This window comes from Oryx dammah, unplaced genomic scaffold, assembly GCF_014754425.2.
Source record: "Oryx dammah isolate SB20612 unplaced genomic scaffold, SCBI_Odam_1.1 HiC_scaffold_27, whole genome shotgun sequence".
Taxonomy (NCBI): Eukaryota; Metazoa; Chordata; class Mammalia; order Artiodactyla; family Bovidae; genus Oryx; species Oryx dammah.
The window spans coordinates 34245271-34257496 of NW_024070211.1; the positions used below are offsets into that span (position 1 = coordinate 34245271).

The window sequence follows — 12226 nt, forward strand, 5'->3', positions numbered from 1 at the left end:
CATCATGAAAATAACAAAATTCAGCTTACTGTAAATTGCTGTTTAGTCGCTAAGTCGTGTCTGTCTCTTTTGCAACCCCATGGACTGAAGTCCACCAGGCTCCTCTGTCCATGGGATTTTCCAGGCAAGAATACTAGAGTAGGTTGCCATTTGCTTCTCCAGGGAATCTTTTCAACCCAGGAATCAAACCTGTGTCTCCTGAATCTTAGGCAGATTCTTTACCACTAAGCCACCAGGGATCCCCTTTTTATAAATATACATTGTAAAATTCAAGTTAAATTTATAGTTATAAAAAGGATCTAAAATTTAATTTGGAAATACATTTTACAATATAGTAGTGATTCCTTATAAACATATATAATTGATAGCCCAAAGAAGATCAGAGATACTGATCTGTGCTAAAAATTTACATTTCTATGATGCCCATTTTTTGGAATTAAAAGCTACTTAGTCACTTTTTCTTTATTTCTGGTGGTGCTTCTGTGGAAGTGCATGGAACAGTACTGACATGAAATTAAATACTTGCCAGGCAGCACATGAAGCTATGAATTGTGTTCACAGTGGAGGCTAAGGGGTCCCATTCACCTCTACATCTACTTGCAAGTTTAATAAGCATCTAAACTTTAATAAGCACCTAAACTTAACATGACCAACCCCACATTCCAAACCTGGCCCTCCCTTAGCTTTGAAATTAATGGCCACTCTATCTTCACTTGATCTGACCAAAAACCCTGGAGTCATCTGTAATTTTTCTCTCTCAGACTATACCCAGCCTACCCAAAAATCCTGCTCATTTTCTCATCAAAACTAAAAATCTTACCACTTAGTCTCTATAACACTACCATCCTAGGCCATAAAATCTTTATAACTCTCTTAAATTACTGAAATAGTTCCTAACTAGTCTGCCAGCTTCTACTCTTAACCTCCATTGACAGTCTAATTCCCACACAGTTGTCAGAACATCTTGTTGTTATATAATATAAGCCAAATTGCATAATTCTTCTCACAATCTTCTAATAGCTTTCCAACATTCTCAGAATAAAATTAACAGTCCTCTTTACTAAGATTCGTGAGGACTTAAGTCTCACTCTGTCTGGTCCCCAGGTACCTAACTTCATTTTCTTCTCCTCTTCTATTAATCCAAGTTCACTTACTCTGTTCCTTGTTGGAACATTCTGGACATGCTACCAGAAATATATAGACCCATGCTAAAAAGTTACATTTCTATGATACCCATTTTTTTACATTAAAAGCTACTTAGTCGCTTTTTATTTATTTCTGATGACTGCTTCTATGGAAGTTCATGGGATAGGACTTTGCATTTGTTGTTTCCTCAACTCTAATTTTCTTCCTTATTTGGTGTATGTCTCACTTCCTCACCCACTCTAGGTTTTTATTACATGTCAGCTTCTCAGAACAGTCCTGGCCCCTTGTGTTTAACCTCAAGCCACCCTCTATTCCATGTCAATCTGTCTGCTTTGTGTTTCTCTTTAGCACTTATGATCATCAAAGATGATATATGATCATATATATGTTCACTATTGGTTTATTACTTGTTCCTTGTAACAAATGTAAGCTGCTGGAAACATATTTCTACGTATTTAGTTAATGGTCCAGAGTCGAGTTCCAGTTCAGTCGCTCAGTCGTGTCCGACTCTGCGACCCCATGAATCGCAGCATGCCAGGACTCCCTGTCCATCACCAACTCCCGGTGTTGACTCAGACTCACATCCATCGAGTCAGTGATGCCATCCAGCCATTTCATCCTCTGTCGTCCCCTTCTCCTCCTACCCCCAATCCCTCCCAGCATCAGAGTCTTTTCCAATGAGTCAACTCTTCGCATGAGGTGGCCAAAGGACTGGAGTTTCAGCTTCAGCATCATTCCCTCCAAAGAAATCTCAGGGTTGATCTCCTTCAGAATGGACTGGTTGGATCTCCTTGCAGTCCAAGGGACTGTCAAGAGTCTTCTCCAACACCACAGTTCAAAAGCATCAATTCTATGGCACTCAGCTTTCTTCACAGTCCAACTCTCACATCCATACATTATCACTGGAAAAACCATAGCCTTGACTAGACGGACCTTTGTTGGCAAAGTAATGTCTCTGCTTTTCAGTATGCTATCTAGGTTGGTCATAATTTTTGGACCTGATAAATGCTAAATACATTTTTGTTGAATGAGTAAATGTGAAAGTACTTTCAGTCTTTTTTAAAAATGTTTCATTAATCTTATATATCCTAATGCATCTATTTTCACAAAAATATTGTGCATTAGTTAGAGAAGTTAAATTAGGATGTCAGGCAAAACTTGATGACAACCGGAAAACTCTTCAAGCAACATATGACCCAGAGATGCACTTGCCTTCTAGCACACAACTTGTCACTTTCAAAGTTTGCTGATTCCAGCTATGAGGATGAAATTGGAGAGAACAGAGAATCCTATTGGAAGACTTAATAGATGACTCACTTCAGAAGGCTAGGAGATAGACTCTTCTAATGGGCCCAGGGAGGAGGAAACTGAATTGGTGAGTATTTAGCCAGTCTCTGCCATCTATAAATTAGGAAAACACTAAGATTTCATATTCTTTTTCATTTTTTTGGTAAATTAATTTATTTATTTTAATTGGAGGCTAATTACTTTATAAAATACTTCAAAATAATATATACTGCATGCCTGCTGAATTCCATGATGGAAATAAAATATTAATAGAACGGATTGACAGTAACTGAAGGAATGAAGAGTAAAACATTAGTTACATATTTCAGGAACTGCCTACCCAAGGAGATAATATCTGAGCTGAGATTTTAGAGATAAGAATGAGCCAGACATGCACAAACTGGAGAAGTAAAAACTCAAATAGAGGGAAGAGGTAGTATAAAGACCTGAGAGCAGAGATAAGTATGTAAGGTTTGCAGAATAGGGAGAAGATTGGGTAGTTTAGTCTTCTGAACAAGAAAGCAGGGAGAGTATGTGGTCAATGCAACGAGAAGTGGACAACAGTCCCAACCAGCAGAGTGCTATAGGCCTCAGTAAGAAGTTTGGGATCTTACTTTAAAACAGGGGGGAGACATTATTGTACTGAAAGCAGTGAATTTTATCATCTGGTTTATATTTTTAAAAGATAGGTTTAGCTAGCATGAAGTCAATGAATTAGTAGGCTTTTGCAATAGTGTGAGATATGGCCATAGTAATATAGATAGAAGTGGGAAAATGTAAATGTGTTTTGGAGACAAAACCTATCAGACTTACTCTTGGATTGATGGTGGGAATTGTGGGGTGAGAGAATGAGTAATTAAAATTACTTCTAGGCTTTTAGCTTGAGTAAGTTCATGTAAATTCATATTTTGCTTTTGCAAAATGGGGAAGATCAGTATAGCCAGTTTTCTGAGGGAAAACAAGAGTTCTTTCTGAACATGATAATTTGGAGAAGCCTATTATGTGTTCAAGCCTAAGGGAGATATCAGTGGTAGAGATATTGCCAAGGGGATTATCTATCATTGTGCGATCAGCCACTCAGTCATGTCTGACTCTTTGTGACCCCATGGAATGTAGCCTAACAAGCTCCTCTGCCCATGGGATTTTTCAGGTAAAAATACTGCAGGGGGTTGCCATTTCCTACTCTGTGGGGAGTACTTAAAGACTGAGCTTGGAAGAGGCCACAGCAAAAAGTGTAGACTGTGGAAAGATGAAGCCAGAAGGCTGAGCCAGGGCAATTACCAACCATAAGTCTGGCAGAAGAGAAGCAGCCTGCTGACAAGACACTGAGCAGGACAGCCTGGAACCCAGTCGGAAGAGCAGGACCATGCAAATAATGGAGTCAAAAGGGTAAACACAGGGGTGGTGGGTTGTATCAACTGCAGCTAAGAGGAGAAGAATGAGTGAGTGGCCACTGGTGCTGGGCATGGCAGCAGCCAGTGACTGATAAGAGTCAGTTCCAGAGTAGAGGACAGAGAGGGAGTTCCACTGAATGGGAAGACTGAGTAGAAACTGTTAGTTCAATCAGCACTACTGCCAACCTTTTTAGGGAAATGAGCAGAGCAGCTTCTGGGGAAACAGCATAGGTTTGGTGGGGGCAGGGAGTGGGTGGTTGGTCAAGAAAATGTTTTTGTTTTTTTTTTTTAACTAATGGGAGTTAATATTCTAGGCTGATGGAAACCATCTTGTTAAAGTAGGAGAAAGATGGCTATCTTAGAATTCAAAAACTCTGTTAAGTAATCTGATTTAAAACCCTTTTGTTTCTTTGACCTATGAAACTGCACTTTACAAAAATGAAAATTAGTAAGACATTAAGAATTTTTTAATTATATGGAATTTAATGTGCATTTATTTTATTATGACCTTATTAGAAAAATCCAGCAAAAATGCATTTAATAAATCTGTGTTTTCCAGGGAAAGAATATATAATTAGCAAATTCTGCACTTAAAAACAGTCTAATGAATTATTTTAATAATTTAAGTTTAAAGCAATTATCCTAGGTTAAACTTGTCAGGGGAAAAAGTATCTTGGACAAACTCATGGGTTATATAGTTGTAGGTTACTGACAAATTTGTATGCTTGATTGTAAAAATAGAAACTATTTCCTTGTTCTTTTTCTTTAATACAATGTATGGACTTATCCACTATTTTGTGGTTTGTTTTTGAGTTAACTAGACCTGATACAAATTCTTTCTTTGTATTCACAAGGTTTCTGGGCCTCATCTGTGTGTGTGTGAATGTATATATAAAAGAGACAGAGACAAAGAGAGAGACATAAAGGGGGAAACAGCTGAATCCTGGCATTTACAGATGCTTACTAAAATGGCTTATTATTATTACTGATATTCTTTCATTATCATTTTTATTACTATTATTGTTATTTTGATGAAGTTAAGAAAACTATATACCATAGAGGAAGAATTTTATTTACACTCATGTTAATTTAAAATCAAAATAAATTCACAGCTACCTATAAAACAATTTTTTTATTCTTCAAAGAAACATATAATTGAGTCAATGAACATTATACTATTAAAGACCTCAACATTCAAAAAACTGAGATCATGGCATCCAGTCCCATAACTTCATGGCAAATAGATGAGGAAACAATGGAAACAGTGACAGACTATATTTTCTTGCACTCCAAAATCACTGCAGATGGTGACTGCAGCCATGAAATTAAAAGACACTTGTTCCTTGGAAGAAAAACTATTATAAACCTAGACGGTGTATTAAAAAGCAGAGACATCACTTTGCCAACAAAGATCCAAGTAGTCAGAGCTATGGTTTTTCCAGTAGTCATGTATGGATGTGACAATTGGACCATAAAGGAGGCTGAGCACTGAAGAACTGATGTCTTCAAACTGTGGTGTTAAAGAAGACTCTTGAGAGTCCCTTGGACAGCAAGGAGATCAAAGCAGTCAATCCTAAAGGAAATCAACCCTGACTATTCACTGGAAAGATGGATGCTAAAGCTGAAGCTCCAATACTTTGGCCACCTTATGCAAAGAGTTGACTCAATGGAAAAGAACCTAATCCTGGGAAAGACTGAGGGCAGGATGAGAAAGGGGCAACAGAGGATAAGATGATTGGATGGCATCATCAACTCAATGGACATGAGTTTGAGCAAACTCTGGGAGATAGTAAAGGACAGGGAAGCCTGGAGTGCTGTAGTCCATGGGGTCACAAAAGAGTTGGACATGACCGATGGACTAAGCAACATTAAAGACCTATAAAGAACCAAACTTCTGTGTGTATATAAGGACTGAAGGGAGTGTGGTGATTTGGTTTTAAAATTAAGAACAGAGAATATTAAATTATCTGAGCAACACTAGAAATTTACAGTTGAGTTTTTTATTATGGCTAGTTAAGGACTGGTGGTATACAATAAGAATACAGAGAAAGCAGTAGAAGAAAATACGGTGAAAGAGAGAGAAACAAACCTGGGACCAAAAAGAAATGGCTGTATCATGAAGCAGAAACTGAGACAAATTGAAAAGGAGCAAACAGTCAGAGGAAAAAAAAAAAAAATGGAGGGGGGTTCCTAGCGAAATGAGTTGTCCCAAAGTCACAGCTTAATTTTCCTTTGAAGTATGTTACTCTGGAAGATTAGTGATTATCATTTTCTACTCACAAATGATCTGTTTTTTCTTACTGTTTAACTCATAATTCTAGAATATTTTCTCCTAATGGGCTAACTAGTGAAGATTATGACAGAGTAGTTATCAGGGCAGCTGTCTTTCCAAAGGCTGCAAATATATTCAGCTGAAATCTAGATTTTGTCTTTGACTAAGAGTCAAATGTTTCTCATGTTTTCTTTTCCTTGTTTTCATTTAGTGAAAGCTTTTCTCTTAATCTTCACATAATCATTGGTCACTGTAGGCTGTGCTTACAGTACCTAGACTGTTCAGAGATCCCAGACTCTGCACCAGCAGACTAGCACAGGCTGTTCCTACCAGCTGAGGTCCAGGATCACAAAGCATCAAAGGAGTTTGTTACTCACCCTTCAAAACCCTGTTGTGTTTGCTACTGTGAAATAATTAAAAATTAATCAAGATGATGAAATATGAGTGTGATAAGCAGAACTACTATTAATGAAAATTAAATTAATGCTGTGGAAAAGCGAGGAGATCATCTGAGTGTCTCAAGCTCTTGTTTTAGATTACGGAAATTACAAAATTGAACTTGTTAGTGATGTGTTATTGGTAAGAAATATGATGTAGAATTCCAATCAACAGTCACCTAATCAAAGAAAAAGTCATGACCTTAAATCAAACGACTGGGATGTGAGTACAAATGAACTGTTTTAAGTTGAAACAGACCACTTAAGGAACGAATGTATCATTATTATAGTCCTTTTTACTAACAAACTTTTTCAATTCATTAACCTACAGGTTTTGATCATGGCAGATAAAATCATATCCACTGTGCTCATAAGCAGGATACCATAGACAGTATTCTTGGTACATGCAAATAATCAAACAAATGGGTCTTAGAAAGTAAATTCCACATAAATTCATCAAGAGCAAATGAAAACCTCATCACAGGTAAGTGTACGTTACTAGAGTTGGTTAACACTCTCTTCTGAGACATTCGTCCTCATTAAACATAACAGGGGCTTCCCTGGTGGCTCAGTTGGTAAAGAGTCTGCCTGCAATGTGGAGACCCAGCTTCCATCCCTGAGTAGGGGAGATTCCCTGGAGAAGAAAAGGCAACCCACTCTACTCTTCTTGCCCAGAGAATCCCATGGACAGAGGAGCCTGGTGGGCTACAGTCCATGGGGTTGCAAAGAGTCAGACACAATTGAGTGACTAACACTTTCAATTTCATTTTCTTTCAAACATAACAGGAGTTATTATGACAAACATGTTTGTCAAGTATTTTTGTACAAATCCTAGAGTTCTTAAAGGTCAATAATAAACTTGGGATTATATGAACAAATGCAAGAAAACAATATTTCTTACTAAAACTGTAATCAAAATGATATATCTATGATTATTTACAAAAGCTGACCACTTAGTAAGAAATTAATCTACCATAGAAATCTACGATAGGCTGTATATTTACTGATTCTTCACAGAAATATTTTTCTCAAACACTCTAAATAACAGCAGTATAAATTTTACAAGATTTTAAACATTTGCTACAAATGTAAATATGCAGATTCATAAAATAGTACATTTTAATAAATACCAAATAATAAGCTTCACTTTCACACTGATGTGATTATGGTTTGTAAAACTATGATCCTCAAAAGAAAACAAAACAATGTGTTAATGAGGAAAAAAAAGTACACTGGTAAAATTCTAAGTAAAATAATCAAAAGAAATGCATAGTTGCTGAGATCCTATTTTTAAAATAAATCCTACAAACGTCTCTAAAAACAACGTGTGCTTCATTTTAACCAAGAACTGCAACCTCTACATTAAATACGCACAGTCATGCACTTGGGCTGTACTGCCACCAAGTGCCTAAACCAATTAGTATTGAGGTTCTTGCAGCAGCTTTAAGCAGATTCTTTCAGTGTTACAACTAGTAATTTCAGATACAGGCTAAGAGCAAATCACTTTGATCATAAACAGCTATAAGAGCATCAAAATTTAGACATGACAATAAAAATCTCAAAGGTATTAATAAAACATCAAGAATCCTACCAGCTCACTGGAAGTTCGTGAAGTCTGAATATGTTATTCAGCTTGTAGTCAAATTTTGCTGGACAAAGATTCTCTTTGCCTAAATCCAAGTTTGGATTTGGTTGCATATGTGTAGGAAATTCTGAATCCTAGAGAAAAAACAAAGCAAGAACTCTGTGTAAAATAGAAACTCATTGTACACATTGATACAGTCTTATTTAATATTTTATTAAAAAAACAAATGCTACTATTAAATCCATCATTCTTGATTTTAGTTTTGAGAAAATATGCAATAAATATAAAATTTTAAATAACGCATATATCTAATTGTATAAATATAAACTGTATGCTACATGGTAAAAATTCCTTGTAAACATCCCTTTACTGAATTACAATGAAACACAATATAGCATTTCTTATATATTATTGGTCTATTGTCCTTTTTCAATAAGTTTCCATCCCCAACAGTATTATTTTTATATTCCTTTTGTTCTCTATAGATGGGGAACTGAACATATTTTAATTGGATAACAAAATAACAACATGTACTAACAATTATGGTTTTCTTTACATCTGAGGACACTGGGATAATTTAAAGTTACTTACTAAAGATAAAAGATTTCTGTCATAATTATTTTAAATTTCATATACATTAGAATCCACATCTGCCATGTATTGGTTATTTCCCTCCAAAATGATGAAAAAGATAATTTTCAGCCCCTGAGAAAGCAGTCTCTCCTCAGTGGAAGGAAGACATCCTATGAATAGCACTTGAAAGTGAAATGTTAGTCATTCAGTCACATCCGACTCTTTGTGACCCCATGGATTATAGCCCACAGGCTCCTCTGTCCATGGAATTCTCCAGAAAAGAATACTGAAGTGGGTTGCCATTTTCTTCTCCAAGGGATCTTTCTGACCCAGGGATTGAACCTGGGTCTCTGCACCGCAGGCAGACTTGTTACAAACTGAGCCATCAGATGGATGGATCAATTGTTCAGCTCTACAGAAAAAGGGACTGATCAGTCCTTAACACTTTGAAACTGCCTTTAAAAGAGGTAGACACATTAGTTGTTTGCACATTCATTCATTTATTCAAAAGGTATTTTGGAGTACTACTTTATCCCAAACATTATTCTAGGTATGGGGAATCCACTAATGAACAAAGCAGATAAAAAGACTTGCCATGTGAAGGTTACATTGTAACAGATTATTTAATATATCCTCAGAGCTTGGAAAATTACAAAGACAATTTTAATAAATGAAGTATCTTTTTGATCACAAAAGCAATATATTAATACTTTCTTTAGAAATTTTATGTATTTTATAATACTAAAAAAAAACTTTTTTTTACTACCAGATTAATTATTATTAGATTCCCTTGTAGCTCTGAGAATCTGAGTGATAATAATTAGTGTTATCACTTTGGTTTACCAACTTGTCTGTCTCTGTATCTCATTTTTTACAAAATTGGAACCATCCTCTACTATCCACCCTCCATCTTTCATTTAACATTACTGCATTTTCACAGCAGTCTATTTTGAAAGAACGCAAACACCACATTTTACTTAAAATAAGCTATATTTGTTTCCCATATGATTATCAATGCTTTGAACATGGTTTTCTATCTATAAATCTCCACTTTACTGATTGCATCCTTAAAGCACAGTTTAGAAGTATAAGTAAATAATCATCCAAAGAAAATATATTTTTTAAAAAAAACATGATACCCTTTCACAGATTTCTCTTTAGAATTATTACATGAATTCATAACCCTGCCAGTTTTATAATAATATATACAATGCACCACACATCTTTGTTATGGACCCACTCATACAATTATTTATTTCTTTGGGAAATATTTATTATTGTCTATGTAAGGACAGGCATTGGCTTCAGATCTTACAATATATCACTGACCAAAACAGACAAAATTGCCTCCCTTGTGGAGACTGCATTCAATCATGATGACACCATGAACAATAAAATAATAAATATATAAATTATAAGGTAGAAAATCTGAAAAAAATGTTGCTAATTCATATATAAAACTATTTCATTGGCATTTCACTGATTAGATTGACTATTTTTATATTTCTTTTTGCACTTCATTTTTCCTCAGGTGTGTGTATATGCCTTCTGCCCATTTCCCTATTGTTGTGATAGTACTTCATTTTAATAATATTGCCTGTGTTAGAAATGAAGGAAGGATAAATTATTATGTTGGAAAATACAGAAAGGTGGTGGGAATCTGGTCTTAGTATAATTTTTTGACTACATGGAAATATCTAGAACCAGAAACTTATTATCTACAGCAATTTGTATAAGCACTGTTAATCATTAGTAAAACTAATACAATGAGACATTTAAGAAACCTAATCAACTGATTTTGATAAAACCTAATCAACTACAACCTGTTTGATAAAACTGAGAAGAATATAGGGAAAGATTTACAAGAGCAGTAAAGGCATAATAGTAGCAATCCTATCTCAATATAGATATGGAGAATCCCACGGATGGAGGAGCCTGGTGGGCTGCCGTCTATGGTGTCGCACAGAGTCGGACAGGACTGAAGCGACTTAGCAGCAGCAGCAGCAGCAGCAGAGGCAAAACATAAGATACTTTATAACCCAGGCTATATACTGAAACTTTCCAGGAGACAATAGCAGGCAGGAGACAATCAATTAGCAGGCAGGATCAGAGAGGTAAACGCAGGATACATAAATAAGGACAATGAATAGAAGGTAGAAGAATGAAAATAAATCTTAAAACTATTTGAAATTATATGACTATTGTCCTTCCTTTGTATTGACAAGGTACAACTGGAAAGCAAAGCTAAACTCTCAGTAATGGGCCTTGATAGGTCAATGGTTCTCAACTCAGTACATGTTGAAATCACCATGTAGCTTTTTAAAAAATACCAATATCACCAAGCCCTACTCCAGACCAATTAAGTAATAATTCCTGAAAGTGAGGCTCTGACATTGGTATTTATGTTAAAGCTCTCCATGTGAGAAAAAGTAGTGATTGATAATTGTGACTTTTCCTCACAATTCAGTTTCACCACATACTAGTATGTGAATTCAGTCAAGCTACTCACCAAGCTTTCTAAGCTGTGTTTTCCCACATGTAAAATACAACCAAAATCACACTGAATTCATTGACTTGAGGATTAAGTGAGTTAATCTCTGTAGAGCACCAATCACATGCTTGGCATCTAACAAATCCTTAATAAACATTAGCTATTTCTGTGTTTATTTTTATTATTGCTGCAATTAGTGGCACATGTTAATCTCAACTGGTGAGTAAATTCATAGTTATTTCATACTTTACTTGTTTATTATAAAATACTTTCTCTTAATCAAATCCCAGGTTTAATTTCTTCTGGTATGCTGATTACAGAATAGTTTACTATGATCCAACCTGTCAGAATTCAGTCCCATATCTGGTTAACTGCTGGCTATCTCTCTTTGTCCCAGGATCAATAATAAATGGAGTTCTCTTGCTTCACTGACCAGCCAGTTGGGATTAACACAGTCTTGCTGCTTATATTCACAGGATGAAAGACCAGATGGGTAACTTTCTCTCCGTTTCAGTGACATACCAGTTAGGTATCCCCTGTATCTATCCTGATTGGGAAGTCAATTATCTATTTGGCCTCCTTCCACATGAGTCTCTTGGGTACCAAGGCTCTGTATCTATGCCATTTAACTTCTGTCTGCTTCTCGATCTTGTTTAATGCTTTCCATTGAGCTAACATTCATGAGAATAATCCACAACAATCTTGAATCTGAAGCTCAAAATTATTCACTCAGGCATTCACTTAAAACATTTAAGTGTTTACTTCATGTCAGGCATTAGTTTAATTTTACCAGACCACAAATATAAGTAGAATACACTCCTTCCCTTGCAAGGACTCAGTCTCAAGAAGGAATAGTATAAATGAAAAGGACAACTAGAGTAGAAATATGCAGATGATATTAAGGTGAAGAAATATGCAATAAAACTATAGGAATGAAGTAGATAAAGTTATCTTATTGCATATATTGTGATTTACACTGATAGACATTAGAGATAGATAGGTAATACGTATAAAGCTAAATGGGAAAAGGGAACTATAAAG

General features: G+C 35.7%; 1 protein-coding gene across 1 annotated transcript in view; it reads right to left on the reverse strand.

Moving 5' to 3' along the window:
* Positions 1-12226, reverse strand: part of SPAG16 (sperm associated antigen 16) — a 1071408-nt gene that overhangs the window by 909663 nt on the left and 149519 nt on the right. The window contains exon 10 of the mRNA XM_040228573.1: positions 8128-8255. Coding sequence (XP_040084507.1) covers positions 8128-8255 — 128 coding nt within the window. The remainder of the gene's footprint in view (positions 1-8127; positions 8256-12226) is intronic.